Raw genomic sequence first — 22,198 nt, forward strand, 5'->3', positions numbered from 1 at the left:
CTCCTTCCACTGTACAGTTTCCAAACGCCTTCCAAGGACGGCCACGCGTGTGCCAGCGGGCACGGACACCAGGGCAGCGCTCCCGGCTCCCACTCCAGGGCTGGAAGGTCGGCGCCAGGCCGGACCTCCTGCACCAAGCGGGGCTCGGCTGACAGCGGTGCCCGCGGCCGCAGTTTCTTCACCGGCACGGAGAGAAGCAGCCTCAAAGACGTGGCTCAATTCCCTGCCAGAGGCCCCCGCCCCCCACGGAAGCTGAAGGCGCCTGGAAAGGCTCTGGCGGCACCCCCGCACGCTCCGCTCCGGGGCTCCCGCAGAAACCCCGATAGCCCCCGGCGCCGGGAGACGGGAGCAGCCGCGGGGGCAGCGCGCACACGGGGCCCGCGGCCCCGGCCCGCAGCGAGCGGCCGGCGGCGGCGGAGCCGCGCGGGGCCAGCGAGGGAGGAGCAGGAGCGGGAGCACGAGGGGCCGGCGGCGGGCGGGCCCGGCGGCCCTCGCAGGCTGGGAGCTGTAGTCCGCTGCCGCCCGCTGCCGCGCACCGGGAGCGGAGGAGGACTACAGCGCCCAGGGTGCCCCGCGGCGGCCCCGCCCCGCGCTGACTCGTGCAGCACGTTGTCCGGCTAACGCGCCCCGCGCCCGCTCCGCCCGCAGCGCTCCGGCCGGCGGGGGCTCCGCCGCTCCCATCTCCCAGCACGGCAGGTCAGCGGGGACGGGGGTCGGCTGTGCGGCCGCGTCCCGCCGGCCTGGGGGGCGGCGGGGCCGTGCTGGGGCCGACCCCGGTGGTGGCGGGTGTGTGCAAGGGGAGCGGATGGGGGGTGTCGCGGTTTTCTCGGTGCAGGAGGGGAGGGGGCTGCGAGCGGCGCGGCCGTGTCCCCTCGCTGCTCGCCCTTGGCGCGCACCCGGCCCTGCCTCCGCAGGTGCCGGCCCGGAGGTGCTGCCGGGCAGCGCCCGCTCGGCAGGGAAGTGGCCGGGGCGCGGCGGCCCTGCTGCTCCGCTGCTGAAGCGCTCCCCGGCCTGGCGGGAGAGCTGCAGCCGGGGCTGGGCCGGCTGCCCCGCCGATGACCCCGCGGGCGCTGCGGCCGAGGGGCCTCTCCGGGCGGCGGGCGGGCTCCGCCTCGGAGCGGACGGGCTGAGGCGTGCGCCCCGCTGGCGGGGCAGGAGGAGGCCGGGAGGCCGCTGCCCTCCCGGGGCGGTCTGCACTGCCCTGCCCTGCCCTGCCCTGCCCTGCCCGGGCGGCCGGGAACTGCAGCTGGGCAGGAAACTTGTGGGAAAATGCGACTTTGGGGCCCTTTGTAAGGTCCCGGGCCCGCGTGTCTTCAGCTCCTTCGTTCCGGCTGCTCACCGCTTTGGGGGTTCGCGGACGTGGCACAACGCTGCTGATCCAGGTGTTTGGTGATAAGAGCCTGGGATTTCTTTGGTTCTGGCGGGGAGCTGTGGAAAAGCCGAGACTGACAGTTTTTCTTCTTTTTTTTTTTTTTTAATCTCTAAACAGTTGTGGTTTTTTCTGAATCCACTTCTGAAAATAGTTCAAATTAACCTAGCTCTTGAACATAACTCGTATCACAGGCATAGCTTTGGCTTTTCTTTTCAGGAAAATACTTGTACTGATGCAGATGTCTATACAGCAGAGGTGTTTATTTTTCCTAGCTTTCAGGAAAAAAGATTATTTTTCTTTGGTAAAACTTTGCAAAAAGTTGCAGCTGATGGGTTGGAAAAGTGTGAGAACGGGATGGTCTTTTACAACTTAGATGCTATTTCACAAATGTGGTGGCGACAATACTAGTCGAAAGAAATACCCAGGATGTCTGGAATGACACTTCTCCATTTTGTAGAGTTGCGTATCTGTGCAACTGCTGTTTACCTCATTAATGGAGGTATTCCTCCTTAGAAAGTTAACAGAGTAAAGCAAAAAAGAATTTAAAAACCCAAACAGATTCCAGGGGTTTTTCTTCTGTATTTTAGTAGGGGATAGACCTTACACAGTAGGGGAAAAACGTGTCCATTTAATTATCCTAAGCTAAATGAGTTTATTAATTAAAAAATCTGGGTTGGGGCTATGGCACTGGTTTGTGCCCTGCTGTCGGTGGCAGTAGACTTTCAAGATTCAGTAACTTGAATTGACCGTTGTATTGTAAATTTCAATTTTAACTTGCTTATTGTAAATTTTAGTCCTCACAGTGTCTGACACTCCGGCATCTTAACTGTAGACCGGGATATTGTGTAGCTTGGTGCTAGAAGAGTTAAGATAGAATATACTGAAAAATCATTCTTCCATATGGTAAAAATGATGAAACACTGCTGCCACTACAGCTGTGAATGAGCCACGTGGTGCTGCCGTCTACTTGTGGGAGTCATACGAGTGCTTTTCTAAAATAATACTTTTTGGAAAGCATCTTCTTTTCCTTATTTGATATTCAGGAAAATTGCAGACAGAGATTTGGGGCAGTCTTTGAAAATGTAGAAATGAGAGCAGGCCAGAGATAAGTGTGCTCCAGATTTAATGGGAGTGGTGTGTAACTATGTCTGTCTGAAGTGATATCACAGCATGTGCTTTGCCAGCCAGTGCCGGTAGGAAAGAAGGATTCTGTAGCTCTCCTTGTCCTGTCAGGAGACAGGACCCTGGCTGTCTTTCGTAGATTATTTAGTACAAAATTGGACCAATATATTTTCTGGTGATGATTGTTATTAGATTGTAACATATTTGCAAATACTTATGTGATTTGAATCTGAGGTCAGACACCTTCAGTTATTGAATGCTTTTTTAAAAGGCTGTTCAGATTTCACGTGGTTTGAACATGTTAGTTAATACTGTGGTTCTGTATTTGAACTTTAAATTTTTGCAGTGAGTATTTTTTCCCTTTGTAAGAAAGGACTTGGGAACATAACTTTAATATTAAACCACAGTTTATAGATTTGTATGAAAACGTGCATGCACTCAGTGACAAGTTCTCTTTCTGTACACTTCTTTTTCTAATAATAATAAAAAAAAAGTAGAAGAGCTCTTTTCTACTCCTGCCTTCTTCCTTCCCTTACCTTTAATTGACCTGCTTTGCAGTTTTAATTGAAATCACTGAGGGATGCAGGATCTTAGCATGTCCACTTGCAAGAATTTGAATGTCCTGATGACCCTGCATATCAAGCACTATGCTGGAGCTCCAGGAGTCTGTCTTCCAGTGGGTAAGCCCCTCAGGCTGTCTGCTAAATAACTGTCTCTATTGGTAGTGCAACATCACGGTCTTATGTTGAGAAGTCTGTCCATCTCAGGAAGGGTATGCACGCTTCTGAGAGAGAGCAAAAGCCTACACCACAGCTGAACAACACCATGACTGCTAGTGAAATTGAAGAAAGTGTTCAATCACCAGTGTACTGCATCTGGAGATCCTGGTCTTGCTTTGCGAGGATGCATATCTTGCATGTTCTTGTAGAACTCCATACACATGCAGCAGCTGTGCTATTTCCCTTCTATTCTGCTTGGGAGTGTTTTGCAGAGGATTTTCCAAAACCAGAAGTATCACTCGGCTCATAGCTTTACACGGCCTGGAGGGAAGATGTACTGATGTCTTCTCCAAGCTTCTGGATACAGGAAAGTCTAATAAAATTATTTTGGTTCTAGATCTTTGCTGAATTCACATAATTCACATTAGAATGTAATAGGAAAGTGACTTGGATAGATATATCGGTTCTAAAAAACTATCAGTTTCTGAGTGCCTGCCCAGATTTGAGCCACATCACTGTGGTCTTTCTGTCTCATGTTTCTAAGTTTAGCAGTATCTACACAACCTCAGCAACTTCTTAAAAGAGTAAGGATTTAGGCTAATGTTTGTTCATAAATCTGCAGTGCAGTGCATTAGCATCCTGATTCACTTCATACTTACTCTTTTCATCAAGTAGCCCCAGCCAGTGTAATGACAATAACTTGTAAAACCACAGAGCATATGAGAATGCCGTCTTGTCTTTCACCAATAAACGTGTTTTCAGTGTCCCAGGCCACATATTCTCATGTTTCAACACCTCCTTTCAAGCAAAATGAATGTAATTGTCTTTGACTTTTATGTTTTAACTTCTAAAGCATGCAAATGGACATTTACTCTAGTGTGTAGGTACCTGAGTTTAGGCTGTGTATGTCTGCACAGTTCATTTTGCAGGAACACCTCATTGATGCTCAGAGGATAAAAATAAGCATTTTGAAATTTGTGAACTTCTGAATCATGAGAAACCACAGCCATGCTCTACAACCATCTGTGATTACAGAACCACTTGCTCAGTTGAGTTTCAAAGGCGTGGGTTTGTGTCAAAGAGATAACATGCAATATGTGGAGTAGGTCACCTTGGTGATAATTTTGAAATACATTCTAATTTCTGAATTTGTGACTGTTAAAATAATCAGCAGATAGGTTACCACAGAGGCATCCTTCTGAGTATGAACAGGCTATCAACAGAGTAGACACCTTTTGGAGTAGATGATTGATTGTAAACATTTGTAAGATTTCTGTGCATAAGTATGGAAAAAGCCTCATCAATCTTAAATACTCTCTTTATGTTGCAGAGTATGGTGCTGAGACTTAAAAGGGCATCTTATTTTGGTTTTGCCTTCTTAGTAGGTTAAATGTTAAGCATGGAAGGTGCTTTGTTAGGTATTTCAGACAGTGAGTAAAGAGTGCAACAGTTTCTCAGTGGGAGGAAAGTTTAGTCTGTTTCTTCTGAAGTACTGATATGCCTCTTCTGTTTACATAAAATAAGTGATCCCGTTAAACGGTAGCAGTATTCAAATGAGATGAGCTTATGCAGAGTATAATATGAATGTAAACTATAGGCTATACCAGCTAAATCAAATATCCATTGCAGGTTTAGAGGATGAAAGGAACACAGCACTCAATGCACATAGATACAATAAATTTATAGGGCTGCATCTTACGCTAAGCTGATGGAAGCTGTGTTCTGGCTGGGGATACTGGTGTTAGAGGGCTCACACATGAGTCTGTTTGTGACATTGTCAAATGTTTGTGTGTGTCTGTGGCTTATGTCCAGTTTTGGCTCAGTTGTAGCATGACCTGTGTGAAGTGTGCTATATTCTCACTGGAGGACTCCCACTTTATTGTTTGACACCTTACACTCAAATTGAGTCCCTTAGCTTATCTCTTGTCTTTCCCACAGCAACTTTAGAGGAGCAAGGATGAGTGGTGGTGCTTTTTTACTAGGAGGAAGAAGTGTCCTGTGGGGTGTATGGGGATCCTCTAAGGACCAGTGATTAAAAGCAAAGGAAAATTCAGATTGCAAAATTGAAATGCTTTGAAAGTTCCATGAGCCTTCTAACAACTTGTTTAGCTACCAGAGGTCAGATTTGTAGCTGTATTTAAGCGTTCATATACCTCAGTTATGTATTTGTGAGCAGGAAGGTTACAGGATTAACACTTTGAGATTAACACAAGAGATGTGGGTACCTCCTGCAATGTTAGCGAGTACTGTACCTATCAAAAACTCTAATAGATAAATTTAGATTTGTTTGTTGAGGGGATCAAACACAGAAATTTTTGCCTGTTCTTTTCAATAAAAGGTAGAACAAGCTGTAGTTTGGTGACTCCTTTCCTAGTTTCTTTACTAGCTATGCTGATGTGTCTGCAGCACATAGAAATTATAGAGTAATTATAAGACTATGGACAACTTTTATTTCCGTCTTGTAGTGCCAGCATGTTGAGGAAACGAAGTGCTGCTTCTGAATTTCTGTATAGCTCAGAAGGAGGAAAACATCCAATAAAAATCTTGTTAAAAAGTAGCTGAATATGTTGTTTTGTGGGTAGGAGCATGAGAGATTTTTTGAGAGCTTTTTTATCGATTCAGTTGAATCACTGTCTGAAGGAAGCAAATTTAGACAAGACAGTAAAGGAACAAGTTTAACCCTACTGTAGGAAGATACTGTAATGAATTATCTGTGGTGTTTGAATTTTCTCACTGAACTACCTTGCTGAAATTAAACAGGAAAGGGCCTTTTGTTCTTTTAACTTGTGTTGCTAGAAGCTGTAATTTGTGAGTGTGTGTGCATGTGAGCCTCTTGTGTTCCTGAGACCGCAAGCTAAGAAAGTTTCAGATGCCTAAATATGAAGCTGGAACCGAAACACTTTGGTTGACTAGGGCTATCAAGTATGAAAAATGAGTTCCTGGGAAGATTTTGTGCAAAGAAGTGCTGCTGAAGCTGATTTATATTAGGAAAACCGGAGGGCTGATGTGAAATAGCATGGCAGGGAGTTCTTTCTGCTTCTGCTTTGCCAGCATCTGTGCAGAGTAAGTAAGCATTTCTAGAAGATGTTGAACTTTTCTGTGTGTTCCTTTCTGAACTTGCTATTTTGGGAGAAAGAGAATAATGCCCATGTGCATGGGAAAAATACAGTCCCTCTTTGGCAGTACTTTTCTCAGTAGCAATGTCTGTCCTGTGTGTGCTGTAGGAACAAGAAGAGCTTGGGAGGAAATAGGTGCCTATCAATAAAGGCAAGTAATGGCTAAATTCTAGGTTTGTGGTTTATTTGGTCGTCTCAAAAATGCCTGTTTGGTTGCCTAGGTATCTTAAGAGCTGGCAAAAGGGCTTCATTCTTCATTTCTTCACATATGTATACATAAACAGCAATTTTAAATGGCCCAATGAACTGTAGGTCTTCTTGGACTAACAAAGATGCAATAACCACAAGAATTCCATTTGCCTGGAAAAAAGGTGTTTGAGGTGGAGATTCAATCATATTCAATCATCAGTTGCCTCTCTTTGTTTCTTCTAACTCCAGGAATTTTCTTGGTAGTACTTGAAGCAGGAGAATGAATCCCTGATTAAGACAGTCTCCTGGAAGATAGAGAACAGAAATACTTCCTAATCTCTGACCTTTATGAGTGCCTAAAAGCTGTGTCTCCCAGGGCATCTGAAAGAAGTGCACTGTCATGTCTGAGATTTTCAGTGTATGATATATCTCACAAGGGGCTCTTACAGGCCTTTGAAGTAGCTGGAGCAGGGGAATTTGATTGGTTTCACATGTTCATGCCAAATCTCATGGTAAGTAGAACTTGAGGTTATGAGATATTGCAGTATACATATTATGGAACACTGTAAATGATTATCTGAACATTTTTTTGCCTGTGGCTTTTCAATTTGGGATTGAATTTTCTTTATGGCAAGTTCTTCTGACCACCACTTTTTTACATGCACCTCATCTAATCTTCAGTGATCTTTTTCTCCTGGAGGAGTAGTGCTGTGTGTTACACCTTTAAATGACTGAGACTTTTCCCTGCTTGCCAAAATAGTTTAAAATTCACCTATGGTTGAACAAACACAAACAAATAAGATGTCTTGTTACCTTGTGTCATTTCTTTACGTAAGTAAACTTAAAAAAAAAAAATAAGAAGGTAAAAAAAAAGACCAAAACACAGGTTGGAAAATTAAACTCCAAGAAATTTTGAAATGCATGGATGTGTACGTTGTTCGAATTATGCCAGAATTTTATCTGAATTGACCCCTTTTCTTGCTATTGGACATGGTGAAAGGAAGTGCATACAGATTTGTGCGCTTCAGTTGTTTATCTGTGTAACAGCAAGGTCTGCTCAGTCTTCTCTCATGGGCTTCAAATTATATTTCAAATATCATAACACTCAATACCTTCTGTGAATACATAGATGTACTAGGATGGTGTCTTTCACATGGATGAGCTAAGTCAGCCTGAAGTCCAAGGTATTTGACTAATTCCCAAAATACATGGACTTTGCCCAGTGCTGCTGAGGAGGATGCTGCTAGCTGAGTACCCAGCCTTGGCTGTACTCTGGTGAGTCTAGAAACAGGTCTTCTGCTTGGAAAATTTCAGCTCCAGAGTAACTGGTGCAGATCTAAGCACCTGAAAACAAGAGTATAAAATCCTGGGTTGGAAAGGATCTCCAAGATCATCTAGTTCCTTCCTGCAGTTGACAGAAGCACCTGTAACTAGGCCAGGTTGCTCCAAGCTCCATTCAGACTGGCCTTGAACTCTCACAGGGGTAGGGTGTCCACAGCCTCTTTGGGCAACCTCTTCCAGTGCCTCAACACCCTCACAGTAAAGAATTTTTTCCTGATATCTGAATCTACTCTCTTTCAGTTTGAAGCCATTCCCCCTTGTTCTATTACTACAGGTCTTGTAAAATGTCCCTTTCTGTGGTTTTTGTAGGCTCCCTTCAGGTACTGGAAGGCTGTAATTAGGTCACCCCAAAGCCTTCTCTTTTCCGGACTGAACAACCACAATTGTCTTAGCCTTTCCTTGCAGGAGAGGTGCTCTAGCCATCTAACCATCTTGGTGGCCTCCTCTGGACTTGCTCCAACAGGTCAGTGTCCTTCCCTTGCTGGGGACCCCAGAGCTGGATGCAGCACTGCAGGTGGGGTGTCACCAGAGCAGAGGAACAGAATCACTTCCCTTGCCCTGCTGGCCATGCTGCTTTTGATGCAGCCCAGGACACAGTTGGCTTTCCGTGCTGTAAGTGAACATGGCCAGGTTGTGTCCAGCGTCTCATCCATTAGCGCCCTCAAGTTTAAAAATGCGGGAGATGGATGGTGGGTGCTGCTGCCTTGTGTCTGTTCCCAAAAAGCCTCTCTTGTAGAAAAGCAAGTTGGGTAAACATTCGGGGAACACAATCAGATCCACACACCATGCTCACTGCACCTGTGTCAGCGAGAGAGGCAAGAAAGGCTCTTTTTGCAAGGTTTTATTCCAGCGAGGTCACATGAAGGAAACCCAGCAAGAAAGGGAAGCACCACCTACTGCAGGCAGCTTAAGGAGGGGAAGGGCTGGGGGGCGGAGCTAAGGGCTGGGCAGGGCGCAGCCGGCAGGGGTATCCAGGGATAAGGAACAGGGAAAGAAAAACCAGAGGAAGTCCACGTGGGAGTCTGTCTTTTCCCCTTAGGAGGACTATTCCATGGTAGTCACTGGCGTGGACAGGGCAGAGGACTTGTGAATTGGCTGAGAGCAGAGAGATCATGGGATGCTACACAAGTTCTCAGCAGGGCTGTTCTCAGTCCCTTCATCCCCAGCCTGTATGGACAATGGGGGGTTACCCCAGCTCAGGTGTAGTATCTTGCACTTATTAAACCTCATGAGATGCCCACGGGCCCACTTGTCCTAGAAGTGGGCAGACTTGCCTGTCATTGTGGCTGCACATTCTCTCATCTGGCCATGGAAATATTATTCCGTGGATTCCCTGCAGAGGCTGGAGCTGGAATCTGCAGTGAAACAGTGAGCTGGAAACAAAGGTATAGGTCTGTTAAAAACCGGTGCTAGTTAGCTTGAGTAAACTTCAGAAATCTCTCCCACACCCCCACCAGTATCAGACATATTATTTAGTTAGTGGTGAGAATGCGATGATGTTTTTAAAATGTCACTTAGTGGAAAAAAATACCATGTAGTGTTCTTTATATGAATCTGTTTTTAAAACAAAACTTGCAGTTCATTAGTTTGTAGAGTACTCTGTAGATAAGAGACATATTTTCAAATGCCAGCAGACCTTAATAAAGCTTAGAGCTTTAGGTTGTATTTAGGGCCATCTGATTCACTGACAGAAAAACTGTGGTATATTGCACACAAACCAATTGAGAACCAGGCCCCTGGCTGAGCATCAGAGTATTGGTACACTCACAGTGATGCTGTAGTTGAACAAGTATTTTCTCAGAGGACAGTTGGTTTCAACATCTCTGCTTCATGCTGTTCCTCAAGTTGTGGTGCTGCAGTTCTTCCTGCAGCTGTTTGATCCGCTGAACTAAAAATGCTGTGGTATAGTGGGGGGGCAGGGAAAGTGATTTTTTTTTTTTTTTTTAAACTGAGCCTGCTTTCCAGTGTGGTTTACTGCCTAACTCAACAAGTAGTTCAGCCAGTCTACCAGAGACAGGACAGCACAAAAAGAGATACAGAGTTTACTTAACTCCACAAAACGGACAGACTTTCTGGAGTGGGGTGTCTGTGGGCTGGTGTGTCCCATTCAGGTTGCAGGTCTCAAGGCAGGGCTTTCCTTCTGCTGTACTGCTTTAGATCTGTCCGCACCACTCGTAAATTGTGGAAATACTGAAACAAAAGAGCAGTTCAGCTTCCCCTGCCATTTCAGTTTACTCTGATATCCAGGTTTCCTTGACTTGACTCCTTGGAAGGCAGGAGGGTCCTAGTTTTAAAATTATATTGTGCCTTGTAGCACAACTACTGGAGTGCTTATGTTGCCTGTGCAGACTTCTTGCATGTTTTTGAATAGTTTGTTTTAATGAACCTCTTGGACTGTGTGCAGTGTGTATTTTTTTTGTTTTAATGAGGTATTTGCCTCACAGCTCAGGAGTTGTGTCTGTAGGTGTTGCCTGCTCAAGCTATGGGAATCTGTTGGATTTCATGGGGATTCTGCTCCAGAGGCCGTGCAGAAGCCAGGATTTTGGCCACTCTGCTTTTTTTCTTGCCCAGCCTGCAGCTGTGATCTTGGGTTTGCTGGCTGACCATGAGCAGTGGACAGCAAAAAGGCACAAATTCCTGAAATCCCTTTTGCATGGTGGGAGATATGACAATGGACAGAATTACACTCACTTGCTTCATACTGCCCAGGCAAATGCTCTTTTAAAGAAATGTATTTTAAGCAAAGATAGAAAGCAAAATGACTTTCTAGAAACGGGAATGCAGAGCGCTAATCCGACTGCAGGAGACTTTTCTATTTGGGGAAGGGGGAGGCTTGCCATTGCCATCACATTTGTGTGCTGAAATATGCTGTCAGCCAGATGCCAGCCAGCTTTTCTCCAGCCTCATCTGACCATAGGGCAGGAGCCAGACTTGTATGTCCACTCCTCAGAGCGGGACTGCAAATGTATTCTATGAATAAGTTGTTCAGGATTGCTCTCTATTTAATAAAATAAAACACTGATCACATGTACTGGGATATAGCTCAAGTGGAGTTAGCCCAAAATGCTGTAGTAAAGAAGCAGCACTTTGAGTACTTCAATATTAGTGGGATGGCAGTGAGAATAAGCAGAACAAGCACTAGTCATACATGCAGAGTCTTGTGTAATTGCCTCAGAGTACCACTTAAGTCCAATCACAGCACTCTGCCAGCTTCAGGGAGAACTTTGGATTTTTATGATTCCGTCATCACTATTGTGAAACTAAAACTCAGAAACCATTCAGCAAGGGATTGAAAACGAAGTTTCATGGGTTTGTCACACAGATACTGGCTGACTGATCTTCTAACCCTGGCATATTTATAAATATATGTGGTTACATGATAAAATGGCTATAGTTGAATATTAAGATTGTGACTGCTCTCCTATTCTGTGCGGCAGTAAAGTCCTAGAAATATAGAGGATTCCTAAAATCTGCCTAAAAACTGGCTTGATGTAGTCGATATGAACTAGACAGAACTACTGACTAAATTGAGCAAGGTTTTTGCTATTGCAGAAACTGTTCTCTGGCTTGAGCCACCTCAAGAACCATATTGAAACAGGCTGGTTTTATGTACCACTGGGGGAGTTGCCGTTGGCTTGTTCTGGTTTTCTTAATGGCAGTAGAGAAGAGGTGACATTTGTGCCTCTTCAGTTTGCTGCTTTTATTACTTCAGCCTTTATTAGAGACTGCAGAGGCACTTTTTTTTTTTTCCCTAGACAGTTCTTGAGAAAGTGTTCTGGGTTATGCCAATAATTTTTAATTCTCTTCCATCTCTTTTTACTTCTTGCAGTTCTTGTGTGGTTGGTGAAAATAAGTCTACGCTGCAGGAATGCAAGAGGAGCAACAGCCTGAGGTAGGGCATGGAAATAAAGTTTGTATCTGAGTACAATTGCAGGGAAGGTCAAGACTGAATCAGCCAGGTTCTTCCCCTAATTTTTGGGCAAGTTCTTCAAAGTCTTATGACTGAGAATGCCAGTGTGAGACCCCTTTTAAAATGGAGACGGAGAGCTGAGTGCTATTGTTCTTGATACATTTATGTTCTTTTCAGATTCTCTTTCCCTCCAGTTGCAAAAGCTTAAAATGGGTCTTTTCTATTATTCTACTTGCAAGTGAGGAATTGCATGAAATTGCCTAACCTATGAGATTAAACCTTTAGGAGGAAAAAGGTTTTGTGATTAAATTACAGAAATTGATTATATACAAATAATCTCATTGTACATGGCTGAAGTTCCTTGCCAAATTAAACTGAGATGCTTTTTCTGTCCTTTCTGTTCCTTTTCTTCTTTCATATCCATGTATCTCAAAACCTTTTTCTGGTATAACAGGTGAAGCTCAGGAAATGTTTATTCTGTGAAGCATAAGAATGTCGGTTCTTTTGTCCTGTTAATAAAAAATAAAAGAACAACAGATTCCTAATGTGGTGGCTTAGTGCTGTGCTCATTGCAGTGTTGTGATGTTGTGATGACAAAGCCAGCATAAGTGATAGGATTAATTCCAAATGTTACAGATGGATAAATTTTTCCAAAATATTGTGTCTAGACTTAACGTATGCAAGCAGTAGTCAAGCCATATGTTGTGATCAAAAACTGAGCTGGTGTTAAATTAGATTTGTGAATGTAATTGCAATTTGCAGTGTAATTGCAGTTTGCAGTTGTCAATTAACAGACTTCTGCTTTGTACTGAAAGGATGATGTGTTGCTGTGACTGTTTTAAACTTTGCACTGTAAAGCTGTTGTACTTTTTGAGTTTAGTCCATGAAATGTATCATAAATTTTTCCTTGCCTTCAGTAGGGCCACGGTGTGACACTCAGGATTTATTTTCTCAAAATTCCTGTTTGGCATAATGGAATGCAAGAAGAAAATAATTACTCTTATAGAAAGCTCTTAACATTTGGGTGTGGACATTTGGTACAGCCTTGCTTTAAACTTTACCAGGTTAAGTACAAAGTACATAAACCAGTCATTTTAGCTAAAAAACTGACATCCATCAGGAGAGCTTGGCTGCCTGCTTGCTGACTCATTAGTATTGTCTTTGGAAAGTACTTAAATGATGATGGGTTATTTCCTGACTCTAACTTTTTGACTTAATGTTATTCAGAAATTCCAAATTCTTCCAATAATCATCCTGATTAAACTTTGAATTAAGGTAGTTGCCTATAGGTAGTTTATAATTTAGCTTTCCCTTATTCCTGAGTCTTTTCTGCACTAACTCTGCCTCTCTGGCTTAAATGACACTGGCTGAATGACTGGAACTGTTTGAATTCTATGCACAGGTTTTAAAACTTGCTGGTTAATTAAAAATAAGAAAGATTTTTGTTAGCCAAAGACCTGTATCATATACTTCTAGGGATAATATTGAAGACTCAGTCTTCATGAAGCTTTTGAATTGCCTTCTTTTCCTTTAGAGAGCAAAACTCTGCAGATGCCTTGTATCTTTTTGAATTGATTTCTGATATGTATAAAGTCAACATGCACATGAACTTTTTAAGATTTCATGTGCATATTGTGTAATTGCCTTATTCCATCAAATACTTGGCCTGACTCTTCTAGAATGGATGTGTTTAGTCGTGTGGGTACTGATTAACTTTGTCAGACTCCTGACAGACTAATGCTGACTGGTAGTTGAGTCAAATGGTATAAAATAATCAGTGCACATTTTAGTTTTCAACACAGAGTGCTGTAGTTGCTGTAGTACTGTAGTAGTAATAGAGATAAATTTGTTCTTTTTATCTTTTATCTATCTTTTTATCTTTTTATCTTTTTATCCCATTTATTTTAAAACTCCATGTAAGGTATAAATATTATCTCTTAAAATTGGCATGAAGTAGACAGTTTTTAACATGTTCTTTCTCATACGCAGGCAACTAGGAAAAAATAGTTGTAAAATCACAGATGTTTTGAACTGTGACACTGCTTAGATTATTTACTTGCTTGAATATTATTGGTAGGTTCAAATTGAGTAAACTCACAAAGGGAAAGATGTATTGAAACATTTCATTATAATTCCCAGCCTCCTTTTGAATTTGTTTCATACAGGCTGCTGCAGATCCAATGTCGTCCTCTGATGCACCAGAAGATGGCCCAAAAGAAACGTCAAGTATTTCGCAGAATATCTGTATGTTTCTGGTTTGACTGGGGAGGGTGTATCATAATGGAAGGGATATTCAACTAAATATCCTTGCCTTTTCCTTACCTGAAAAGGACAGGGCTGTTGGCAAAAAAGGGAGATATAATCTTGATTTGTCTCAAGGCCCAGTTGTGTAAATCAAATTTAGAAAGAGTAATGACATATTGATTGTCAGTTTGCTGATCCCATACTTTCAAAAGTAAATATTTTTAGATTTAATAGATACACTCAGCTATTGTTTTAAGCTTAGCTATTGCTTTCTAAGCCAGTGATGCATGAGTATATGTTTGCTTTGACATTCTGGCATCTAGTGATATGATGGTGATGAGTTGTCCCAAGTGGAATGCTTTGCCCATGCTAGCATGATAATGATTTGGCAAGCCTGCAAGATGTGGCAATAGAAGTATTCCAACCAAAACTGTCTTGTGAAGTCCAGGAAGAATATCTTTTCTTACCTGTTCTTGGCAAGATCAGGTTATGATAGGCATTTCTTTTTCAAGAGGAAAAAACAAAGGCTTCTTAGGATTTGCTTTATCTATATTGATACACTGTTATGATATTAATATATCCAGTGCTCATTTATAACAATAGGAACATTCAGATTGTGCTTTCTGGCAAATAATAGGCTCTGAACTACCTCAGGGCAAATTAGTGTGTAACAGTAACACTGCTGAATAATTCCTAGGGATCTCATCTTTCATGGGAGCAAACAGAGCCTTGACTAAAGCTATGGGGGGAGGTGTTTGCAGACCTAAAGAAGCAGATTAATTTTTTATGTTGCTTTTTTTTTTTTCCTCCAGACTTAGAAGTTGGTTCAATAAAAACCAGAGCTGCTCCTGAGACTGTTTTCCTTAATTGTGTCCTTAAATTATAGCATCTGGTGCTGTACCACTATCACATTTTTTCCTTCATGTCAGACATTATTCAGTCCAGTACTGAGTATATGTGTGAGGTGAGAGCTTGAAAAATAAATAGAAATTACACCCTTTAAGGGTTACCAAATATGTAGAAACCACTTCTAATTGGGGGAATCTGAACCATAAATGGCTTTAGGCTAAGAAAGTATTTGCGATAGGTATTACACATGCTTCCCCATGTGTTATGCTCTCTATTAGGTGTCCACTTTTGACCATAGTGAGAGCTGAGATATTTGCTTAGGTGGGTTTTTGTTCATCTTCTATGGCTGCTTTTATAATTATGTGACTGAGAGTGCTACAAATGCAACAGCCTTACCTCTACTTCCTTTTTCAGTCATGTTTTTCTTACCTCCTCCTCAGCATCACCATCTGTTTTGGCAGCAACATTGTCATAGCTCAAACAGTGCTGGTTGCAGCACACCATGTTTTTGGGTATTGACCATGAAGTAGTAGGTTGCTAAAAAGGATGTTGAAAGGTTGCTTTTAGTTTGAGTTTTCTCTTTTGTTTGGTTGGTTCTCTTCTAATTTGTTGGGGTTTTGTTTATTTGTTTTTGGTTTGGGGTTGTTTTGCCACACAGTAAAACCAGATTCATAAAATGAATGTCTGGTAGGAGGCTGTAATTTATCTGCATCTTTGACATCCTGCCTACAAACTGTTCACTAATCTTTTTTTTTTTTTTTTTTTGTTCCCCTGGGCTTATGATCCTATTCCAGGCTTCTGGAGACCACTTGAGACCTCTGCTAACTTGTGCAGCAGCTTGCCAGAGAAAGAGAGTTGGTTGGAAACAAAACTCTGCTTTCCTGCTTGATACTTTTTTTCCCTAAGATGCATTACAGCTTTAAGATTACTTGTTCAAAGTGACTTTAATTTCCCATTGATGTAGAGTTAAAGCTTCTGTGTCTCAGTCAATGAGGCTATCTGGCAATGAGCATCTCTAACAGAGCTGATAGATCCTCCTGTTTTCCATACAGTAAGCTTGACATAGAGGAGCTAAACTCACTTTGTACCATTTTGATCTTAAATAGTTGTTGAATCTAGGGAAGAACGACTGGATTCCTGACCTAAATACCTCTTAAGGTTTAATTTTCCTTTGTGTACTGATTCCTGGTGTGTTAATCACAGAAAAGGCTAGGGTTGGTACTGTAGGTATCCTATATGTGCCAATATGTGGAGGTGACTGCCATCATAGTCACACCAGTGTCCATGTATTGCTGTCATTTACATAGATAAAAAACCCCAAAATGGAACACTTTGGGTTTAGAATTTTAAAAATGCTTTTTTTTTTTTCTTTTTCTCTAATTTAGTGTATACCTTTTCTAAGTATTCTTTGCTTCTCTGTCCACCTCACCTGCCACACAGCTTCTCTCTTTCCCTTACTGAACTGCGTGGACAACCTGTCCCAGTGTCCACAGGGTAGGAAACCTGGACTGAGACCCATGCTTGGAGGCAGCCTCTCCAGTGATGGCACTCTCAATGATGTAGCTTCAGAAATGAATGTAAGATTACAGTGGTAAATCCATGGCCTTTTAGCTCTGCTCTGCTGTTTAGTGGCGACATTTTTATTTTCTGACTTACTTACCTGCACTTTATATCATGTGTGCTTTTCTTTTCTGTTTTTCTTTACATTTGTAGCTGATGCAGATGCATTTAAAATTCTCCTGGAGATGAAGTTGCAGAAGAGGCAGAAAAGGCCTGCTTTACCAAGCACTGTGACTGAGCTTGATACTGAGGATGGTTCTAAAGTATATGTGGTTGGAACAGCCCACTTCAGTGACAGCAGCAAAAAGGATGTAGTAAAGGTAAATACTCAGTGTGAGCCCTTCAGCAGTATCTTTGTAATATTTCAACTTGGCACTAAGTAGAATGAAGTCCAGCTCTCTGACTTGGTTTTGTGCTGTAACCTTCAGGCTCTGTTTTTTCTAATTGGCTGTTGGAGGGCTAACTGCATGATAAGAATCTGACATGTTGCAGTAATAATTTTTGATGCAATATATTGCTCTCCCAGGTCAAGTATTTTTATTTGCCCTTCAATAAAAAAGGCAGATACAGCATCAGTGTTGAAAGTAGAAATCTCACTAGTGAAACTCACATTGCCTGAATAGTATTGGGCTGTAAAACCATACTGCACAAAACTTGGATTCCATTCTCGAGTTGCAAATAGATCTGAAGCCCTAGTGCAAGTAGGAACTATTTCATATTATACCTCCTGCAAACTCTGCAGTTTAGAACACCTTTATTCAGGAGCTAGAGGGGGAGGAATCTTGTAAGAACCAGGGTTGCAGGTTGACAGTTCTGACACAAAGCATATTCTAACTCAGATGGCAAAATACCACAGAGTACACTCAAATTAATTTTGTGAATGTGAAAACTTCAACATGAAGTGTTTCTTCCCTGATCCCCTCCCAGCACAATATGTTCACTATTATCCTGTCCCAAAGCATCCAGTAACTAAGACATTTTGCTGTCACTTTCCTTAATATTTTTGCCAATGCACAGTTATCTGGAGAACTCTTATTTACTATTCTACTGGTTTTTTTAATTGAAAATTACTATTGGAATGTGATCTTAAGGTCTTTTTTTCTCTTTAAAATGTTGATATTGGCTGCATTTCTGTTTATTCATTTCTAAAACAGTATAAATAAATTAATCTTTTTCAGACAATACAAGAGGTGCAGCCTGATGTAGTTGTAGTTGAACTGTGCCAGTACAGAGTTTCTATGTTAAAGATGGATGAAAAGACATTACTAAAAGAAGCCAAAGAAATAAATCTGGAAAAACTTCAACAAGCTATAAAGCAGGTATGATTCCTACAGTGAGAATTAAAGGTTTATGTTGAGCAGTTTGTCAAGTTGCAATCAGAACTAGTGTTCCCCCCAGCTGGGAATCTAATACTGTTGATGTAGGTGAGAGTGCTACTACAGTGGCAAAGCTAGGTTTGGGTGTTTTTTCTAATTTCAGATGGAGCATTGAGGACTTTCTTTTCACAGTGGGATTGGTTGGGCAAATTGTTGACCTTGACAGGAATCCTCCTGCATTTAACAGCTGCTCCATTTGCAAGACACAAGTCTAACTTTGCAATTGTAATGATCTGCTAATATATTTAAATGTGATTATTATTCCTGCAATCTGCATCTGTATCACAGCTATTTAAAGAGCACTTATTTTTGGTGTTTTCCGTTTAACTGCATTTCTTCTTCATCTTAGTGTGTTGCTCTTTAATTCCTACCTATCCACTTATCTGTGGAGTAGTTTCTACTTGACAATAGGCCCTGAAGGGGGATTCGAGAAATTTGAGCTACAAAATATATTCAAATTATAACTACTCTGATGTGGACATGTCTGGATGTGTGTGCAGAAAAAAAGCCCTGTATTTTTTCAGTTCCACCTAGCTAGCTTGCACTTGGGTGATTTTAAGCTAGGCACAGTGCAATGACACAAAGTTGACTTAAAAATGACAGGACACTTGATTACAATGGCAGTCAGTGTCCAGCTGGATGAAGAAGTTCGTAGATGGTTATTTTGATTGTGTGCTATCTGTATATTGGATTTGCTTTATTGATGTAATTGGGGAATTTCCAGGACTGTACCCCCCACCATAGGAATATAGTCTGCATGCATGAGAAGCACTTGCTCGGGGCTTTGCAGTGTGTATGCTCACACACATGGTCTCAGAGCTGGCTTTCTGACTCACAGACTTAGGCAATAATGCATCTTTCCTGTTTTCTTTATTTACGCCCTATCAAAGGAAAAGACACTGCAAAACACTTGCATATTGCATGAATTGCTGCATCTATCTGTTTATCTTAGGTAAGGTGGATTATTCTGATGCATGTAGCCAAAATGAATGTTCACAACAACTGGAACAGCATAGCTGGGGGTCTTCTGATCTTGTGAACAGGCACAGAAACTTTTTTTCTTTATATCAAAGCTAAATCAAACAGTTTATGTTGTATTAAGAGGAAAAAGACAATGAAAGCAAAATAGCAGACGTTTTTTCTCTGTGGTGTAAAGTCACATTGGCAGCTTTGCAGTTACCACTTCCTACCAGGGCTTGAATTGATCTTGCGCGCAGACAGTAAAAAACACAGACTCTATTGGCTCCAAAGCCAGAGAATGCTGCAAGGATCCTTTCTATTCTTATAGCTCAGTATTAGTCTCCTTTACTTTATTTGCAGGAATAATGCAAATAATAAAATTTGAACATTGGGCCTTTTAAATAATGTATTTCTTTATATATGGTCTCAACCAAAAAATACCCCAACCTTTCCCTTTGAATCACTAGCAGTATGGATTATATAGAAAAAAACAAGAAGAACAGTCCAACTGTCTCATGCCAAATTATAGTGTCTTTGTTTTTCTCTGATAAAAATCAGGCCAGTTGGTAAGTTGCTCAGTTATGTCTTAGTTGCATCCTCTCATTGAAATGAGACAGGCCCAAAAGCTACACTAAAAGTCAAAGCTGCTTTCAACTTTCATCCTTAAGATTGGAAATGAGGAGAAAAAAGCCCAAATGGTATCTTTTTATAATCACTTACATAAATACTAAGCACTAAAATTTTATTTCATTGCTCTTAATTGAAGCTAGAAATTGAGCAGAATGTTAACATGAAACACATATTTACTGGCACTCACAGCTTATCAAGTAACTGCTGCAGGTTAAAACCAGACTTCCTTTAGCTCCTCCTTGAATTTCAAAACCCTTACAGCTGGTTGCAGAGAAGTACCTGTTTGCTTTCCATTAAGCAAAGCAACATGGTGCAGACTGGTATCTGGCTCAAATGTGGATAACCTGGAGATGTACAGTAAAACTTGCCTTAAACCAAACTGATAAGACAGGTTTTTTCTTATCTCCTCCCTGTCTTCCTGCTTCCACTCTCTCTTCTGTGTCCATACCATGGCCCTGTGATAGTTTGAGTAGGGCTTGGTTTTATGCTACATCATCTCCCAGGGTTGTTAGATTGCTTCTCTTGGCACAGATGGGCAGTTGAGAAACCTTGCTGTGGGGACAGAAGAGAAAGTGAGCTAGAGACAGCAGAATCGTGCCTTAACCTCTTTTTGTCTAAAGTTACCTGTGGAGGATTATGTTGTACTGTTGGTTCTGGCTAGTGAAAAAAGCTCACCTTTTGCACTGTGTAATGCAGCCCTCCATGTTTAGGTAACCCACAGGGATAGTCGTCTTCAATAAAATGGATATAAAATTAATTGATGGATGATAGGTACATCCATATGGATAGGAGAAGGCTGCTGTTCACTTGCTACCTTCACTTGTGTTTTGAAGTCTACCCTCCAGCGATCTTGCAGCCATAGAAAAACCAGTTCCAGGCTCCAGGTGTCAAGGTTCTGCTGCCTTCCTTAATGGGAATTTGGGTTTTTAAAAGAATTGTGACTGAAACTACACATGGCTTGTTTCTGCACTTGGTGCTGGTTCAGTGACTTGTTACACAGTCAAAGAGTAGCTCCAAGGCCTCCTGCATAGGCTGTGTTCCCATACATAGTATAAGTGTTCTTTGCCTGGATATTGCTCTCTTCCTGCCATTTTCACTGTCTCTGTACTAGCTATGTGTCCAATAGTGTATGTTCCCTCAGTCGTCCTGTCCCAAGCTTTATGAGTATTTAGTATGTTTAATCTTTTCTCATATGTCTGGTATTTCTTTGCACACTTTCTAGTCAAAGTATCTTATTTTCAAGGCAGGAGTCTGCTAAAGATTGTACAGCAGTGCTTTTATGTTTTGCTATTGTTCCTTTCCCAGTAATCTCTCTTATTCTTCTTGCTTTCTGACTGCTATTGAACACTAAGCTGATAAAATTGGTGGTTTGCTTTCTCTTTCCTATGTGCCAACAGCTTTGCATCCCTCTTCCTGCGCAGTTAAATTTCTTTATACTTGTGCATTGCTATGTTTACTTATGGCTGTTGCATCTAACCTACACAATTATTGCCATCCACTCAGGATTTAATGTCCTTTTGTGGTCAGCTTTCCTTTATACGACACTGAATAATCTAGCATAGATAATAACCTCCTTTACTGTTTTGCTCTCATCATTTTTTGTACATTTTTCTCTTTATCCCCTGACAGTATCTGGCTGGCCAGTTGTTGCTGATTGCTGCTACATGCAGCTGCTTGTCACCCTTTATCTCTTTCATGCTAAAAGAATATGCAAGGCACTAAGTTTCTTGCAGGTTAAGAGCACAGACAACTTGGAAAGACTTCAAAGATGCATCCTTCTGTTAGCCAACAGGATGAATCTTCCTGTCACAGTGTAAAAATACAACTTCAGGTGCATCAATCCTGAAAGAGAGATCTGCCAGCAAATAACTTCAGACTGCATTATCCTGTTTTTTTGGCTGGGGGTTGTGACTCTGTTTTCTGAACTTCTGGAAACATTTGTTGCTCAGTCACTTTAACTGGATCTCAAGGATGCACACTTTTTCTCATGTTTCTTCCTTGGCTCTCCCCAGAAGCCCAGCACTTGACTTTCTTCCTTGCTTGCTACTTTGTAGTATGACAAGGCAGATAATGAATTGGCTTTGAAAATAACCCCTCTCTTTTGTCAGTTCTGGTCCTCAGTGACTGTTGAATCCATTTAATGGCACAAACCCACCCACAGCCTTTGGAGAGGTCACACAAACATTGGACTGGCACAGGGTGGGTCATTTGAACAAGGAATGGAGACCAGGACCTTTCCCTGGTAACTTCCAGTATTAAGTCAGGCTTACAAAGCCTCATCTTCAGTTGTATGAAGAGGATGATATAGCAGGAAATTAGACTTTGTTGAGGGAAGGGGCAGTGCCCCTTTTGGCAGAATTATGGACTGATGGCAAATTGAAGGAGATACTGCACCAAGGTGCAGGTTATGCTTTGGGACAGGTAATGTTGATTCATTGAGTCCTAATTGTAAAAATAACTTGCTGAGGACAGCCAGAGCTGGACAGAAGGGTCGGATTTGAGATGTTCTTTTAGTTCTTTTTTAAAAGGTCAGATAAGGAAAATTTTGCTTAAGTACATATAGGAGAATTCTTTTCTTTTTCAAGAGAAGAGTATTGATTTTGAGCATAGTGGTCATGCTTCATAAAAGCAGTAGACAGCCTTCAGTCTTCTTGTGGGCCTGACTCATACTCCGGACTGTGAGGTCTCTTTTAAGATCTTGTGTGCTGAAGTCATACACTGCAATTTCTTGTGCAATGTTAGTTTCTCTGTGTTTCTGCATCTAACCAGTCCTCAACCTGGTGTTTTTCACTATTGCATACATGTCTGGG

The 22,198-nt window shown here is 42.0% G+C and overlaps 1 protein-coding gene across 3 annotated transcripts in view; it reads left to right on the plus strand.

Moving 5' to 3' along the window:
- The first annotated feature begins 580 nt into the window (after window positions 1-580).
- Window positions 581-22,198, plus strand: part of TRABD (TraB domain containing) — a 33,863-nt gene continuing 12,245 nt past the window's right edge. The window contains exons 1-5 of one of the 3 annotated variants that reach the window (XM_021555204.3): window positions 581-696; window positions 11,689-11,751; window positions 13,935-14,013; window positions 16,576-16,742; window positions 17,601-17,741. In XM_021555204.3, the coding sequence (XP_021410879.2) occupies window positions 11,728-11,751; window positions 13,935-14,013; window positions 16,576-16,742; window positions 17,601-17,741 (411 nt within the window). In that variant the 5' untranslated portion in view covers window positions 581-696; window positions 11,689-11,727. Of the gene's footprint in view, window positions 697-11,688; window positions 11,752-13,934; window positions 14,014-15,656; window positions 16,440-16,575; window positions 16,743-17,600; window positions 17,742-22,198 lie in introns of those variants that run through there. The other 2 variants (XM_021555208.3, XM_021555207.3) reach the window with 2 other exon arrangements.

This window comes from Lonchura striata, chromosome 5 (assembly GCF_046129695.1).
Source record: "Lonchura striata isolate bLonStr1 chromosome 5, bLonStr1.mat, whole genome shotgun sequence".
In the NCBI taxonomy this organism is placed as follows: domain Eukaryota; kingdom Metazoa; phylum Chordata; class Aves; order Passeriformes; family Estrildidae; genus Lonchura; species Lonchura striata.